This window comes from Nicotiana tomentosiformis, chromosome 4 (assembly GCF_000390325.3).
Source record: "Nicotiana tomentosiformis chromosome 4, ASM39032v3, whole genome shotgun sequence".
NCBI lineage: Eukaryota > Viridiplantae > Streptophyta > Magnoliopsida > Solanales > Solanaceae > Nicotiana > Nicotiana tomentosiformis.
In genome coordinates this window covers 117,823,466-117,842,229 of record NC_090815.1, presented here as the reverse complement: position 1 = coordinate 117,842,229, position 18,764 = coordinate 117,823,466, and the positions used below count along the sequence as shown (strand labels likewise).

The 18,764-nt window shown below is 34.5% G+C and overlaps 1 protein-coding gene across 1 annotated transcript; it reads right to left on the bottom strand.

Moving 5' to 3' along the window:
- Nucleotides 1-2,931: 2,931 nt before the first annotated feature.
- On the bottom strand, nucleotides 2,932-6,447 carry LOC104112303 (SUMO-conjugating enzyme SCE1-like). Its single transcript, XM_009622181.4, has 5 exons — nucleotides 6,292-6,447; nucleotides 6,103-6,186; nucleotides 3,895-4,047; nucleotides 3,669-3,782; nucleotides 2,932-3,231 (listed from the first exon to the last, which is right to left on the bottom strand). Exons 1-5 carry the CDS (start codon nucleotides 6,358-6,360, stop codon nucleotides 3,169-3,171), a joined length of 483 nt encoding a protein of 160 aa, XP_009620476.1. The 5' UTR covers nucleotides 6,361-6,447; the 3' UTR covers nucleotides 2,932-3,168.
- Between the last annotated feature and the right edge of the window lie 12,317 nt (nucleotides 6,448-18,764).

Sequence of the window (18,764 nt, the reverse complement as noted above, 5' to 3'; positions counted from 1 at the left end):
AAATCTTCATTTTTTCTACGGAAAAAATTATTCATACCCGCGACCTGGAAATTCGAACTCTCGTTTTTTATATCAAACTAATAAACATAATATATATATATATATATATATATATATATATATATATATATATATATATATATATATATTGCCTTAATTGTTACTTAACTAAGGCAATAAACTTTTATCACTTGACCATAATTAATTAATACTCAGTTTATCACTTATCAATACGTGGGAACAAATCCGGGAAGAGAATTCAGGACAACTAACCATATTTGTATAAAACGTGAGGGGAAGAAATCAATCACTTTTATTTATGCCTTGATGGGATCTCATTTGTATAATTATGATAATTATTATAAAGTTTTGAATGTATAAGTTGTAACAAAATAAAGGCACGCGTAGAATTGACAGGCAAGAATGAATAAAGAAGATAGCGATGAGTTGTGAAATCTCTAAGGGGATATACGGTGTCGGTGTTTCCAATTTGATAATTCAGATGCATGAACTTGATCACTTTATTTTCTCAACTTAATGGTTGAGTAGATAAAAGGATTTATTATCTTATTACTTGCAGGCTCAATTAAGCTAATTCTTGTTTGCCTCTCACGTTTTTAAGTTTAACTTGAGAACGTATAGACAACTTTATATTCTTATATTGGAAGGGGGGGGGAAGGAAGCAATGATATGATAATACACCCTTTTACTTTTTGAAGAAAACATTATTTTGCTTGTCAAAAAAGCACCAAATATAACAAACAAGGTCCCATTTCTTACGATAAGCCAAGTCACAAAGCTGAAACTAAAAAAAACAGCTTCGTAGAGAAATTCGAAGCTAAGGTCTAATTTTTTATTATGATTGTTTTTACATTCCGTTTTGTTCAAAATATTGAAACATAAACTAAAAGAATGTTGCGTGAAATTGTTTAAGTTTAAATTCTGAGAGCCGAATATGTAGTCTAAAATAACTAGATCTAATTTCTTATTATCATGAAACAGTCTTTTTTATTTCTAGAAGGTAATGTTAAACGTAATATACCCTAAAAAAAAATTATAAGAAACATAAATCTGAATGCGAGGCTTATAAGCTTTTCTATATAACGATATAAAATGACTAGTGAAACTCTCCATTATACTGAATAATTAATATTTGGAAGGTAGTACTGGATATTTACAAAAATGTTGCCCTTTTGCTTGACTTGATGTCTGCTAGTTTACTGCAAAAGCAGTGAAGAAAGAGGAACAACAAAAGAGAGCAGATGTCGAAAGCTTGTGGCCATGGTGATAGAATCGAAGGTGAGAAAAAGAGAATGGTGATGTAGATTGTATACTATACGTGGATTATGTGTCTTTTAAAGGACAGGACACGAGGATAACTATATGAAAAGATGAGGGTATGAAAGTAATGAAAAATTAATTGATTTTCTAACTACACAAAGTACACATTTGGAGCATTATTTTTCATCCTCCAGCTCCTATTTCTAAGTTAGAATTTCAACAACAAAGGGCGCTAAGGAAGGTCCAAAAAAGACAAAGTGTTGGTTCATTCACTATTTCATATACTTGGAGGGTAAAAGAAAGTGTATGGTGGATTCAATTAACGTGCATAGGATTTATTTTTTCAGGTGTGAATTGGGAGAAATGAATCTGGAGATGTTTGTCCTGATAGTTTCTTCCTTTTAAATGATTCATGCGCTTCTCAAAGATAACATACACCAAAAGTGCTCAAGTTAGTAAACTTAAAGGACTAAAGCTGCGCAAAACTTATATTTAAGGGACTATTTTAGACCAACTCCTAAACATAATGGACTACTTTTATTATTTTCTTTCTATTCCCCATTTACTAGTCTGAATTTAAATAAAAATCCACAAAACAGGTAATCAATACACTAAAGAACAAAACACGGAAACATCCAAAATCTTTTTAAAGAAAACAAGTTGCTATACCATATTAAGTGGGGAAAAATAGTCACAAACTCTATTAAAAATTAATACGAAAAAACGTTTTTACTCTTTCTTTTAAGGAGATGATGTCCTAAAATTTAACAATAAAAAGTACAAATACAGAACACTTTGTCCTTAATATTTACACAACACTCATGAAGTTAAAGACACTATGTCCTTAACATTTACAATACACACATGAAGTTAAAAGGATACAAGTCCTTAACATTTACACTGCACATATGAAGCAAGAACATGATGTCCTAAAGTTTAACTGAAGGTGCAAATACAGGACACATTGTCCTTAATATTTACACAGCACCCATGAAGTTATTGACACCGTGTCCTTAATATTTAGACAACACTCATGAAGTTAACGACACCATGTCCTTAACATGTACACTGCACATATGAAGTTAAGGACATGACGTCCTAAAGTTTAAAACAGAAGGTGCTAATTCAGGACACTTTGTCCTTAATATTTATACAACACTCATGAAGTTAAGGACATCATGTCTAGCACAGAGGTATTTTCGTCCGAGCAGGTAAAATTTTATTAAAGCACTGGCTAAAGAGTAAATACATTTTAAACAGTGGCTTAAGAGTAAATACAACTCTAATTAGTGGTTAACCGTGCACTTCCCCCATATTAACCTCATAAATAGGAAAGACAATGCAGGTACAAATAGATAAATATACTAATTATCCATCACCAACATGGAACATCTGAAGCTTTTAAAGAAACTAGTTGCAGTAATATATGGAGCTCATAACAAGGAAAGAGCTGCAGCTCGGCAGGACAATACTGTTATCCACTTCACAACTCTTTCAGCATTAAGATAGAATAAGCTCCTAACGATTGATGAGAGGAAGGAGAGGGGAGTGTTCCAGTGTCTCATCCCAATTTTAAGAATCGGGATAAAAGACCATAACCCCCTCTTCTCCTTATCTCCCCTCACCCAACTCTCCCCCAAGGGCAGTCAGTAAGTAAGGAGACAATTTTTGATAAAAAACTGTTTTTGTACAATTCCAAAGTAATAAGAAACAAGAGAAAGCAATTGCAAGTTGCAAACTCCAACTACATGCATCTCTGAATCATAAAAAAGCTAGGCACTCAAAGTTACCCACACTTACTATGTCAATGAGGCCTATTGACGTTGCTAAAAATCAAAAGGAAGTTGCCCACAGTCAAATTTAATCACAGTCTTAAAGCAGATAAAACTAGAGTAGAGCTGGATATAGCTTCGCCTGCTGCTTCACTCGCCTCTTGTACTCAGCTGTATCCTGCAAAAGTGATTGCCACATTATTTGTAATGACAGTCAACACTATTTGGACCATTCAGTTAAATTTCGGAACTTTTTTATCAGGGCCTATGAAATTATTTCCATAGAGCATCGTATCTAACAATGCAGGATTTTATCTTGATCAGAAGTAGGAAAATTATGAATCATTTGACTAGAAGTTAAAAATGAACCAATTTAATTATCATTTCGCTCCTACAACCAAGTAGTGGCTAGAACTACAAATGTTATGGACTTCAAGTACGTTGTACAGTTGTTTGTTACTACGCGTTCGGCATAGATGAGTGACATATGGCAATTGAAACCTTGCAAGGATTAGGATATATAAAGAATAATCCAGGTAAAATGTTGAATGTCAAAAATAAAAATGCCAATTTGAGGAAACTCGAACAAATACACGTCAAACACAAGTAGAATACCTGCATATAGAGCTGATAACCATCGGTTTGTGCTGGATCATTGGGATTTGGCTGGTCGAGCAAATCTTGGATACCCACCAAAATTTGTTTAACTGTAATGGCTGGCCTCCACCCCTAAGAACAAGTAATTGCAAGAGAACGAATCCACAGATTCAATTGAAAGCTGTTAAAAAACAATCAGCTATACATATATAAAATAACCACAAAGGCAGCAACAAGTACTTACACTGTCCTCGTTGAGGATAGACAAACATACTGTTCCTGAAGGATAGACATTTGGGTGAAAGAAACCTTGAGGAAACTTGCACTTTGGGGGTTTGCTTGGATAGTCTTCACTGAAGTGCATTGTTAGTGGATAGTGACCATCCTCCCAGTCAGTCTGTACCAGTCATTAGATTGTATATTATTCTTGACAATCATCAAATGAAGGAACAGGGTGTAGAGAGAGGCAAGAAAGGGATTTTGATTACAGTAAATGTAAATCTCTCTACTGCTCTCTCAATGACAAAATGCAAAGCCTATTCCAAGGACTTAAGTGTCTATCACTATCACAGAACATCAGCAAATTGATTCAGGTATGTAGCTCGCAAAGCGATTCATATCATCACTGTTTACACCTCTAAGATTGATCAAAGAGGTGACTACATAGCAGCCTTCTGCCTTCATGCTCTTTCTCAAAAAGTAATTCAGGTATTTCACCTGGGACTAATGAGAAAAAGGACTTATTTCATATCAGAATAGACTTAAGAGGCGTCTTCTGGTTGTCTTCCTTTAGAAGTGTGTGAGAATGGATCTTGGTGTCCGTTAGATGTTTCCATATAATTCAAAGACTGGGCTTTGTTCTATTCCCAGAATGTGTCCGGATAAATATAATATTTCTTCTATATTATCATCTTACATCTCTTTCGAGTCCAATTTGAATAAAAAAATTCTAAACTTCCAAAGCCCATGAATCCTAGTCGTTTGTTCAAATGTCCGAAAATTTCTTCCAGGTTCATAATTGTTACTCTTAGAACAAAATATAACCAAACCTAACATGCAGTCCTTTGTTGCTTTCTTTCCAGGTGGCAGCTTAATCCCTTGGGCAATACGGAGTATTTGATACTGGATAGTGGACTAGAGTGGACATTTATAAAGAAGGAGATTAGCAAACTTGCTGGCCGTAATGACCTAGTTGAAACTGTTAGTAGATTATAGGTGAGTCTCAAATTCCTTTCAAAAGGAGAACATGTTCCGTGAACGAAAGAAAAAATGAGGTTCACCTTTTTTTTCTTTTTCATAGATTCAATTATTTTAAAGCTGGTAAAGACTCACTTCTTTCTTCAGAGACAATGAGTACACATGATATAGGCTACTGCCATCAGTAAACCAACCGAGGTATAACCATATAAGAAACAACATGTCTCATACAACCAGACAGAAATTGGAGTTCAAGTCTACTTCCAACTCTTAAATTCTTCTCCTCCCTACTCTTCAAATTCCTTTCCTCTGCCCATTAATTTTTTTGCCTCAACCATATGTTTCACGAATTAAATAGGAAGAGAGTAAGAAATGTAGTAAAAGCATAACTTAAGAGAAAATGAGCAAACACAAACAAGAATAAGCACACCTATCACAGACCAGAAATGGTTATGTACTATCAATAACCGTATAAGAAACAACATGTCTCATACAACCAGACAGAAATTGCAGTTCAAGTCTGCTTCCTACTCTTAAATTCTTCTCCTCCCTACTCTTCAAATTCCTTTCCTCTCCCCATTAATTTTTTTGGCTCAACCATATGTTTCACGAATTAAATAGGAAGAGAGTAAGAAATGTAGTAAAAGCATAACACTTAAGAGAAAATGAGCAAACACAAACAAGAACAAGCACACCTATCACAGACCAGAAATGGTTATGTACTATCAATACTACCCAGAATCTGTTCTTTAAACATGATCAGAAAAAAGTAAAGCATGAATCTTAGCAAGAAGGCAATTACAGCACAAAATAACTGCTTTTCACAGAAGCCTGGTGGCAATTGACTTGAGCCTTGGGGTTTGCTCCCTTTCAAGGTCTCAAGTTCGAAACCCACTGGGTGCAAACAATTTATGAGGGCCATCGGACTGGGTAAAACCTGAATTAACCGTGGTGCACTTGCGGGAAACTCCTTGCCGAGGGCCTGTGCACCCCCGGAATTAGTCGGGGCTCAAAGAGACTTGGACACCCGGTGCAAATCAAAAAAAAAAATAACTGCTTTTCACAGAAGCAAATAGAGAAACAGTAACACAAATCCTTGAAAACAGCTACAGTAACTAGCACACGGTGTCAATCATGTACAAGGATTCAGGGGTTTCAAGGAAACAGAAAGAAAAAAAAATCACAGGGACACTGGCTCCTCATTTTTACTCCAGAAATTCACAAAGGGGAAAAAATGGGCAGTGAAGAAACTTACAGCAGGTTTACCAGGGATAGAGCAATGCCAAATCATCAAATTGACAGACCCATCAGCACCAGTCTCCGGCTTTGCCACAAAACCCTAAACCACAAAATCCAGAGAAGCAACAATTAATGTGCACCCATAATACAAAAAAGAAAAGAAAAGTTAAAATGAACAGAAGAAAGATGAGTAAGAGAAACGCACATGAGGATGATTCTTACGCCATGCTTTCCTCTCCTCAGCAAGACGACCACGCGCAATTCCGCCCGACATGTTTCCTTCTGTCTCTCCTAAGGTTGCAACAAATAAGAATCCGTAATATCTCAATTCTAAGCCAAGGGTTTTTACTTTTTATACACACTTTTGTTTTTGGAGAGTTTTGTTACTATTTTTTTTTTTAATTGTTTCATAACTTTTGAATTGTTATAAAATAAAAACGGTAAAGTAAAGATAAGTATAGAGAGAAACTGATATATTATTCAAATTTCAAACTTATGTACATAATGAACTGAAAACTTCTCTATTTATAAAAGAAAGGAAGCAGCTGCGAGCCTTTTAAGGAAGCAGTTACAAGGCTTTTCTTTAGCTGCTTGTAAGCTGTCTGCATGAGTTGCTTGCAACCTGCCTGTTTAATAAGAAGCTGCTGCAAATCATTTCATTGAGCTGTTTGCAACATGCCTGCATCAGCTGCTTATAGATAAATTTCAACAGAGTACTAAATGGATAATCTTTTTCAGGAAGAGGAGTAATAAATGAACATCCATAATATAATTATTTTCATAACACTCCCCCTTGGATGTTCATTAAAAGGTATTATGCCTCGTTAAAACCTTACTGGAAAAAAACCCAGTAAAAAAAATCCTAGTGAAGGAAAAAGAGTACACATATTTAGTAATACGCATTTCTAGCTGCCTCATCAAAAACTTTATAAGGAAAACCCTATGGGAAAAAACCTTAGTAAGAAAAAAAGAGTACATCGCGTATTTTACTCCCCCTGATGAAAACCTTGTTTTAAATATGTGAGTCTCTGCATTCCAATCTTGTATACCATCTTCTCAAAAGTTGAAGTTGGCAAAAATTTAATGAATAAATCTGCCGGATTGTCACTTGAACGGATTTGCTGCACATCAATGTCACCATTTTTCTGAAGATCGTGTGTGTAAAATAATTTTGGTGAAGTGTGCTTCGTTCTATCTCCTTTTATAAATCCTCCCTTCAATTGAGTTATGCATGCAGCATTGTCTTCGTATAAAATTGTGGATCTTTTATCACACTCCAAACCACATTTTTCTTGAATAAAATGAATCACTGATCTCAACCATACGCATTCCCTACTTGCTTCATGAATAGCTGTTATCTCAGCATGATTTGAAGAAGTAGTAACAATTGACTGCTTTGTGGAGCGCCATGATATGACAGTACCTCCACATGTAAACACGTATCCAGTTTGAGATCGAGCTTTATGGGGATCAGATAAATAACTTGCATCTGCATAACCAACAAGATCTGTACTACCTTTATTAGAATAAAACAAACCCATATCAAGAGTTCCCTTTAAATATCGCAAAATATGCTTAATCCCATTCTAATGTCTCCGAATAGGAGAAGAGCTATATCTTGCTAGTAAATTAACAGGAAATGCTATGTCAGGCCTTGTAGCATTAGCAAGATACATAAGTGCACCAATTGCACTAAGATAAGGTGTTTCAGGACCAAGGAGTTTCTCATCCTCTTCTGGGGGTCGGAACGGGTCCTTATTCACTTTAAGTGATCGAACAACTATTGATGCATAGGCATCAATAGTTCGTGTAAAAACATTTTAAGACCCTTTCTGTATAGGCAGATTGATGCATAAAGATCCCGTTTGCTAAATGTTCAATTTTCAATCCAAGACAAAGTTTTGTTTTCCCAAGATCTTTCATCTCAAATTCTTTCTTAAGATATTCAATTGCCTTTTGGAGCCCTTCTGGAGTTCCAACAAGATTTATGTCATCAACATAAACAGCAAGTATAATAAATTATGATGTCATTTTTTTATAAAAATACGTGGACAAATAACATCATTTATGTAACCCTCTTTAAGTAAATATTCACTAAGGCGATTATACCACATGCGCTCAGATTGCTTTAAACCGTACAAAGATCTTTGTAATCTGATTGAATACATTTTCCGAGATTTCGAATATGCTTCAGGCATTTTAAATCCTTCAGGGATTTTCATGTAAATCTCATTATTAAGTGACCCATACAGATAAGCCGTAACCACATCCATCATATATATTTCAAGTCTTTCATGTAAGGCTAAACTGATGAGATATCGAAATGTTATGGCATCTATAACTGGTGAATATGTTTCTTCATAATCGACTCCAGGTCATTATGGGAATCCTTGTGCGACAAGGCGAGCCTTGTATATTTCAACTTCATTTTGGTCATTCCTTTTTCGCACAAAAATCCATTTATGACCAACTGGTTTTACACCAACAGGTGTTTGGACTACTGGTCCAAAGACCTCTCTTTTAGCAAGTGCGTTCAATTCTGATTGTATTTTCCCTTGCCATTTTGGCAAATCAGATTTTTGTTGACATTCTTCGATAGATCGGGGTTCACAATCCTCACTATCTTGAATAATGTTAAGTGCAACATTATATGCAAAAATATTACCCACCACTATTTCAGATCGATTTAAATTAATCCCATCACCAGTAGAACTTATTAAAAGTTCCTCACACACTTGAGTCTCGGGCTCATTGATTTTTTCAGGAATCTCAGAACTAATCAGATCTTGGGTCTCTTCAGGAGATCCCTTCATAATATCATTTTGATCATTTGTCGAATTTCTTTTTCTATGATTTTGATACTTAGAACCCAAAGGCCTACCACGCTTTAGGCATGCTTTAGGTTCACTAGTTGTTATGCTAGTAGATGGTCCTGTTGGGACATCAATTCATATAGGCACATTCTCTGCATGGATATGTGACTTAGTTATCATCTTCAAATCAGTAAACACGTCTGGCATTTGATTTGCTATATTTTGTAAATGGGTGATCTTATGGGCCTCCTGATTACATATAGGGGTACGTGGATCAAAATAAGATAATGATGAAACTTTTCACACAATTTCTCTTTTGATTTCCTTTTTCTCTCCCCCTAATTGTGGAAAATTTATTTCATCAAATCAACAATCTCCAAATCGAGCAGTAAATAAATCTCCCGGAAATGGTTCAAGATAGCGAATAATAAAGGGTGATTCAAACCCAATATATATTCCTAACCTTCTTTGGGGGGGCCATCTTACTGCGATATGGTGGTGCTACTGGCACATATACAGCACATCTAAAAATTCGTAGATGGGCAATATTTGGTTCATGACCAAAAACTAATTGTGACGGAGAATATTTATTATAATGTATTGGTCTGAGACGGATAAGTGATGTTGCGTGCAAGATAGCATGGCTCCAAACAGTAGTGGGCAATTTTATTTTCATAAGTAGTGGTCTTGCTATCAATTGTAGCCTTTTAATAAATGACTCTGCAAGGCCATTTTGAGTATGAACATAAGCTACAGGATGTTCAACTTTTATTCCAACTGATAGACAGTAATTATCAAAAGCTTGAGATGAGAATTCTCCAGCATTATCAAGGCGAAAAACCTTTATAGGATAATCTGGGAATTGTGCCCTTAATCGAATTATTTGGGCTAATAACTTTGTAAATGCCAGGTTGCGAGATGATAGTAGGCAAACATGAGACCATCTTGAAGATGCGTCTATTAGGACCATAAAATATCTAAATAGCCCACTTAGTGGGTGAATAGGTCCACATATATCCCCATATATACGTTCTAAAAAGGTAGGGGACTCAATACCAACCTTCATTAGTGATGGTCTAGTGATCATTTTGCCTTGATAACAAGCATCACAAGAAAATTCATCATTTGTAAGAATCTTCAAGTTCTTTAATGGATGCCCACTCGAATTTTCAGTAATTCGTCTCATCATTATTGATCCAAGATGGCCCAAACGGCCATGCCAAAGCACAAAAGTATTTGAATCAGTAAACTTCTGGTTTACGATAGAGTGTGCTTCAACTGTACTAATCTTTGAATAGTATAAGCCAGAAGATAAAGTTGGTAACTTTTCTACAATGCATTTCTGGCCAGAAATATTCTTTGTAATACAAAGATATTCCACGTTCATTTCATCTATTGTCTCAACATGATACTTATTTCGGCGGATATCTATAAAACTCAACAAGTTTCTTCTGGACTTGGAGGAGAATAATGTACTGTCTATAATAAGTTTTGTTCCCTTAGACAGAAATACAATAGCTCTTTCGGAGCCTTAATCAAACTTATATTACCAAAAATTATAGAAATATTTGCTTTTTCCTTATGCAAATAAGAAAAGTATTTATGATCTTTGAATATGGCATGAGTTGTTCCACTATCAATTACACAAATATCTTCGTGATTGGTCTTTGATCCAAACATAATTTGAGGATTATCCACATTCTTCAAAATGACATAAACAAAATAAATATGATAGTAAATATTATTATCAAAGCATAACTTTTATTTATGTATAACAATTACATAATCATACTATCTACTGCAAACAACAAAAATTAAAATATTTATATTTCTACAGATTCACTACTGATCACATGACTTATTTCTCCTTCTGGGAGTGCAAAATAATCAGCTACATCCAAATGCATAAAGTCTAAATTATCTTCAGAAATAAAATTTGCTTCAATATTTTTCTCTGTCTTCTTCAGGGAGGCTTGATATAGCTCAACCAGGTGCTTTGGCGTAAGACATGTACGAGACCAGTTCCCTTTTCCTCCACATCTATAGCATATATTTTCTGGCTTTGCTTCTTGCACCACTTCATGCTTTTGTTCCTTCCCTTTTCACTGCTGGTGGTGAGGAGGGTTCTTTGGTGCATTGTTATTACCACGATTAGAGTTTCCTCCCCGACCACGGCCATGACCACGACTGGGGCCACGTCCTCTTCCACGCTCAGCTTGGTGAAAGTTCGTCTCACTCACTGCAGGGAATGGACAAGAACCAGTAGGTCGACTTTCATGGTTTTTCATTAATAGCCCATTATGTTGCTCGGCTACAATAAGATGTGAGATAAGTTCAGAATACTTTTTAAATTCCATTTCTCGATATTGCTGTTGCAGGAGCATATTCGAGGCATGAAAAGTGGTAAAAGTTTTCTCCAACATATCATGATCAGTAATATTATCACCACATAGTTTCAATTGGGAAATAAATCTGAACACAGCAGAATTATACTCACTGATAGATTTAAAATCTCGTAGCCTTAGATGAGTCCAATCATAACATGCCTGTGGAAGAACGACCATCTTCAGGTGGTTATATTTATCTTTCAAATTATTCCACAGTATGACTGGATCTTTAACAGTAAGATATTTCATTTTCGAGCCCTCATCAAGGTGATGGCGTAGGAATATCATTGCTTTGGCACGGTCTTGGTTTGATGCCTGATTTTTATCTTTGATGGTGTCTGCCAGACCCATCGCATCAAGATGAATTTTGGCATCAAGCACCCAAGGCATGTAGCTTTTGCCCGATATATCTAGGGCTACAAACTTAAGTTTAGAAAGATTTGACATTATTTAGAAAAAAAAAGTTCATACCTCTGATACTTTTAAAGTATTTTCTCGAGATGGCAGAGTCTTATGCTGATAACGTGTTATAAAATAAAAACTGTAAAGTAAAGACAAGTATAGAGAGAAACTGTTATATTATTCAAATTTCAAACTTATGTACATAATGAACTGAAAACTTCTCTATTTATAAAAGAAAGGAAGCAGCTGCGAGGCTTTTCAGGAAGCAGCTGCAAGGCTTTTCTTTAGCTGCTTGTAAGCTGTCTGCATGAGCTGCTTGCAACCTACCTGTTTAATAAGAAGCTGCTGCAAATCATTTCATTGAGCTGCTTGCAACCTGCCTGCATCAGCTGCTTGTAGATAAACTTCAACAGAGTACTAAATGGATAATCTTCTTCAGGAAAATTATCTATAGCGGAGTAATAAATGAACATTCACAATATAATTATTTTCGTAACATGAATTTGCCTTAGACAAACAACATTTTTTAGCAAATGCCAATTCCTTCCATTCTGAAAATGAGAATGCCAAAAGTTCGACTAGGGCGATTAATATATATTAGCTTTCTTTACATTGTTTTTATTTACTGTCAATCCTTTTTAGATTTAGATGGAAGAAATAATAATTTTCATTTGTTGCACAATTCCTTATTGGATTGTTTTCTTTTTTCCGAGGTATTGGATTGTTTATTTGTCGAAATATTTTTTTAAAAATTATCTTGTTAGGTTAAACTTCTTTTAAGATGGGAAGTGTTGAATAGTAACGTGTAAAGTTGTTTGTTAGATTAGTTTAAAAAGTACTGTAATTTCTTCTGAATAGTACAGTCTTTTTGAGAACACACACAAAATATTCATTCAAAGTCGCAGTCATTAAACATGTGGATGAGTTGGAACAGAATTTGAGATAAACGGGCCTAAAATATTTGTAAAACATTCAAAGGTCCATTAAGCAAAAGTTTAAATTAAGCAAAATATTTGATTTTTTTTTAAGAGGAAAAACCCGCGGCCATTACAACCTCTGCCCTTCGGGTGAGCAGAGGCGGAGCCAGGATTTGAAACTTATGGGTTCGGGATTCTAAATCTTTTTAAGTTACTAAGTTCTAAATTAATAATTTATACATGTTCAATGAATTTCTTAAGACAAATACATGGTTTGAACGAAAGCTATTGGGTTCGGCCGAACCCGTAAATTATACTCTCCCTCCGCCCCTGCGGGTGAGCACTCTGTGGTGAGCACTTTGTGCGCACTGGGTAAACCTCCTCTTGTATAATAGCCTGCAAACCACACAGGGGATATAAACCGCACTAGGCAAACCCTGTGCGACAAGCTCAACCTAAAAGACATTGAGGAAAAATCGATCCCAAATCATCTGTATGAATAATCACCCTCCAAGCCAACTTGTAGGGTAGATACTTGATTCTTATCACTTGTTTCTTTCATCATTTTGGTACAACTCTTAATATTTAATTAAGTTGTTCACACTCGATATATTAAGGAAGAAGTTCTTAGATTTACATTCTAGTGCTCTACTGCTCCGATCAGGCGGCCCAATCCTAAAGCAAGTGAAACACTTGCTTTAGACCCCAAATATTTAAAGGTCCCAAAATTATTAGTATTTTTTTTATATAGTAGTATATTATTTATATAATTATCTTTTATTATTGATAAATTTATTTCTTTATTGTCATATTAATTTTTAATAATTCGATTTCTTCCTCTAATTAATATAACTAAAATAGTTTTCTGTCAATCTTATTTTACTTTTTTATTTAACTAAAATAGTTTTCTCTATTCATTAGTTGGTCACGTAACTATATCTAATAATCTAACTTATTATTTATTTTTCTTACATAAATTATACTCTCTCCGTCCCAATTTATATGAAAGTGTTTGACTGGATATGGATTTTATGAAATAAAGGAAGGCTTTTGAAACTTGTAATCTTAAATAAATCATAGAAGTTTTTGGGCTAGAAATCATCTCATTAATGGTAAAAAGAAAAATCTAAAGTTGAATTGTTACCAAATATAGTAAGGGACTTACTTAAAAAAAGGAGTCACTTATGTTTTCTGGGTTCTCCCATTTAAGTTGTGATGCAATCAACGTTAAATTCATTTAATTTTCTGTATTTTATAAAACTAAGTTCTCATTTTTTTTAATTCCACATCCTCACTTGTCTAATTTTTTTAAAAATGATATTCATTAAATAATATATATATATATATATATATATATAAGGCCTCTTATTAAGATTTTGCTTTAGGTCTCCGATAAGGTTGGGCCGCCCTAGCTCCTATTCTCTCTAATGCCTACTAAATCCCATTCGTGTGTCAACAAAAAAACTTCTAGTTAAAAAAGAAGGCCATATTGCATGTGGGTTTAGAGGTTTTGGGCCTTATGGGCTTTCTATTTATATCTTCTCCAAGATGAGGCCCGTAGTTCGAACGACTAATTTGGGCCTAAGGGTTATTTTGGGATGGACAGTTGTGTTATAGAACCTGAACTAAGCTTAGAATTTAATGGTTGAGGTGCATATACGTATACTCTCCATAAATTCTGAAATCAATTTTGCTCCACTAAGTTTTAAGTCAAGTTTACCATTTTTCGAAAATCTTCATCAATTTAAACTTGTGCGCAAATGTCAACGTTATACAAAAGAGAGTGATATCGTAGAATGGCAAAACTTTTTGGTACCTATAGCTTATGGCGCAAAAGCCATAGTGTTCCTTGTTAAAGCAGTTTAGTATTAATTCTCAGACCAGAAGCAAGTTCTACTGGTGGATTTGGCGGAAATGCACTTTTTTCCGTCTAATCATTTGGTATTCGAGGTTACTTACCCGACTAATATGAATTCGTGTTAAATATTTTTTCTTTTAAGATAGCAGAAACAGGGGCGAAGCCACCTTTTGTTAAGGATGGTCAATTGATCACTTTGTGTATATAAAAAAATATATTAAATTTTGATACAAAGACAATGCATTATGGAAGACAAAAATAAAAAGAACAACAATAAGATTGTATTAGTGCTTTGAGCTAGCCAAATGGGCCTGCAAAAGTTATCATTACTTTTCCCAGGAATCATGTCCTTTCTATGAAGCCATAATCTCTTATCTTTAATGTACTTAAAATGAGTGCCTAATGCACTGATTAACAAAGAAAACTGCGCTATTGGACCTAAAGGAAATCTATTTAAGTTAGTTTTAATTATGCTACTAATGATTCTCATTTTAAAAAATAATAAAAAGGGGTAAAGACTTGAGAGCTTGCTCATGGGATTGATCCAATGGGAGGGGGACAGAATTATATATGTAAAAAAGAAGGATAAGAATAATGCTTGTAGTGAAAAGGAGGTGGGAGCATGTGATCTAAAGTTCCACATGGGTTGAAAAGATCAAAAGAGAAAAAAAAGGGGGTGGGGTTTTCTTTGGGAGTAAAGTTCCTAAAACCCACAAAACATTACACAAATAGAAGTAGTGTGACATCTTTAAGTATGGGATTTAGTGAGAAGAAAAAAAAGGCAACCTCATTGGCTGTAAAATAAAAAAAGAAAGGAGGAGTATAAGATTGGGATCAATTATGTGGTTCATGTCCTTTTGACCTAATGAGAATGTTGTGTTGGCTTTGCAGTAATTATAGAAGTGGCACTAAGAGATTGCCATAAAGCTGTAAACATGTTAACGCCAACTAGAAAGGTTAAAAAGGGAAAAGGTAAAAAAGTACTAGCAGTAGCAGACTTGGCACTACAGTAGAGACATTCTTATAGATGGATTGGAATATTAGATCATTAGTTAGTATTTTATATTGGTCGTGTCCGAAATAGCTAGATCGTGTCGAGTTGTGTTATTTTTATCTGTATAAGTACCGAATAATTTTATCCGTATAAAAACTAATGACGTTAAGAAATCACTTACCTTTTTTTTTTACTTCTGCTAAAAAATCACTTGCCTTTTTTTTTTTTTTTAACTTCTGCTCCAGATTGGGGTATTAGATTAAGTTTCCTCTGACTCTCGAATGTCTGACTACTATACCTTTGTCCTTAAAAACTTTGTATAATTAATTGAAATTTGTTTAAGTTGGATAGAATATGCACTTAAGTAGTTGTTTATTCGAACATGTTTAGACTAATAACTTCTTGAATGCTACTTTTTAAGATTTTGTGATTGGTCAATATATTAGAACGATGGAACTACTGAACCACCAATGATCATTTTTGGGACAAATTAAAGAGAAAACTAATTAAACTACAGATTAGATGACCGACCTAAAGGAAGAAAAAAGAAAGAAAACTTAAACGCCTCCCCCACCGTCCAACACAATTAGATACATAAAGAAAAAGCAAAGAATAGAAAGAACAGAACTTAAGGATTTGGTGTACTCAATTTTTTTGTTTTGACAATTCATTTATATTGAATGAGAGCTTCCAAATATAGTGTATACGTTCTACTTATAAGCATATTAAATATTTTCAGCTTAGTAGGTGAGTTGAAAACAGCAGGATTTATTGCTTCTAGCTGATTATAACATTAATTTCAACTTCCAATTAAAAATCTTTGGCTCTACGCCTTTGGCCAGCTTTAGAAGATGCTAACAAACTTCAACGGCATCAGTATCCACTAAGCTGTACTACTTGATATTGGCTCATGAATTCAAGCAAGAATTAATTCACTTACATACATTAATATTCTTATTATCTTGATATTTTATTATATTGATTCTTTTTTTTATGATTTGTACACCATCGTATATTTTTCAATATTGCTGCGACTATGCTTTCCTTGAGCCAAGTGTCAATCGAAAATAAACTGTCTACCTTCACAATGTAGGAGTAAGGTTTGCGTATATAATATCCTTCCAGATTCCACTTGTGAGATTACACAAAGGTGGTGGTTGTTGTTGTTGTACACTGATAATGTACATAATTTTGACACAATACTAGTCAGTAATTTTAACTTGTTAGTAATCTAATAATGTACTTTCCGTATATAGAAGTTAAACTCTAGAATGCTGTTGAATTGCTCCGTTCTGTACGAATTTTTAATTTTTAGTTAGCCAACATAAAATATCTTAAGAAATGTAAATCAGAAGATAACTGATGGACATAATCTACCAAAACAAGAGTCATTTTAATCACATTTCTAGTAGGTAAGGTTTTTTTTTTTTTTTTGAATTGAGGAAGATTTACCACCCTAAAGTAATTAACTTTAAATGGCTGGCCTGTTGATAGTTAGCTAATTAACAACCTGTTGTATGTGGTGTCATGATTTAATCTGACGTTAGGTCAATTAACTAGCACTAAACATATTTAACTACCAAAAATAGACACACACATTAGACAAAAGAGCATGATTAATACAATCTAAGATATAAGTATGGGCGAACCCAATAGCTTTTGCTTAAACCTTGTATCTGTATTAGAAAATTCTTAAAATATGTAAGAATATTTAATTGTGAACCCATCAATTACAACGAGCTAGGGTTCAGTGATAAAATCAAAACCCATAATCTTTAAATCCCGGGTCCGCCTCTGAATATAAGGTGGGACCAAAAAGGAAGGATCAGTTTTTAGGTACTTGGTTAGTGTCCAAGTAACGGTAGGAATGGAGAAATCAAATGAACAAAAGAGTTAGGTTTGAGAAAAGGAAAGATGGGGTGAGAAATGAGAATTGGGATCATTTTCTGTCAGTTTTTTTTGCTTTACTATTTTACAAATTCTTTCTTGTGGTTGAAGATGTCGGAGAATGGAGACAGGTAATTTCTTGTAAGTGGGAATGGAGATGGAACATTGCTTTACTTCCAGTCCACCTCTACTATAACAAGAAAAAGCCATAAACAACAAAAAAAGAAAGTATAGAAGAAAAGTGAAAGGAGGATATATTGAACATGGGACCTAATATGAAAGGCAACTTCAACCATTTTGGTCTTAAATTATTAGTCATATTTCATCCCATCTCGGAAATTTGATGGGCTAATAAGATGGAACTCGGAACTACGAGTGAAGCTAAAGTCCTTTGATTATTAAGGGGATCATATATTAAATAGGGAAGAATCCCTACAAATTTCAAAATATAATATTATAATGTAGCACTAGTTCTATAACATAAAGAATTCAGAGTAAAAGGGCACCCCGGTGCATGAAATATCCCGTGTTCATGTTGTATAGGTCGAAATCTATCACGGAACATTTAGGGCAGTCGAGGTCGATCAGGAAATGGCGAAGCTTGGGGTCGGGATGCTTACAATGGTCGAGTACTAGATCCGCGAAAAAAGTTGTAACAGCTAGTTTTTAGAATAGAATAATAGAGAGAATATTCTCTACACATGTACTATTAGGGTTTGCTAGGGGTATGTCCCATATAAGGAGAATAAAAGATAAGGAAAAGAGATATGTAATATTCAGGTGATAAGAACAGATTTCGAAAAAAGATTCTCTCTAGCAAAGATACAAAAATTACCTTTTCATCAAGATTCTTATTGGTATTATTCCATACTTTTCCATCAAATCCGAAAATAGTTCGAACATTCTAGAATTTATCTGTCACTCATCATTGTCGGGAGGAACAGTCATCTAGTTCATTCTTCATTGGATAAATCACTCCTCCTATTTACTTAAATGCCATTTATTGCTATTTATTACTAGTTACTCCTCCATTATTGATCATACTTTTTGGAACATTTAATGCTTGTTATTCTCAATCTCTCGCTAGATTTAATTTGTCCCACATTATCAACACTTTCAGGACCCGCATATAGAGATATTATCATTAACTAGGTTTAACCCTTTATTATATAAATACAATAGTTTTAACCGAAAGTTATACTTTTTGGTCAAACACATGCATGGTCCGCGAAAGAGTCGCACCCCAAGGAGTGAGATGTAGATAACCTACCCTGATGCAAACATCAATGGCTTATTTCACGGCTTGAACCGTTAAGCTATAGGTCACACAGAGACAACTTTACCGTTGCTCCGAGACTCAGGGGCGGATCCAGCCTATTACATGTGGGTTCCCGGGACCCCAGTAGCTTTTGGATATACC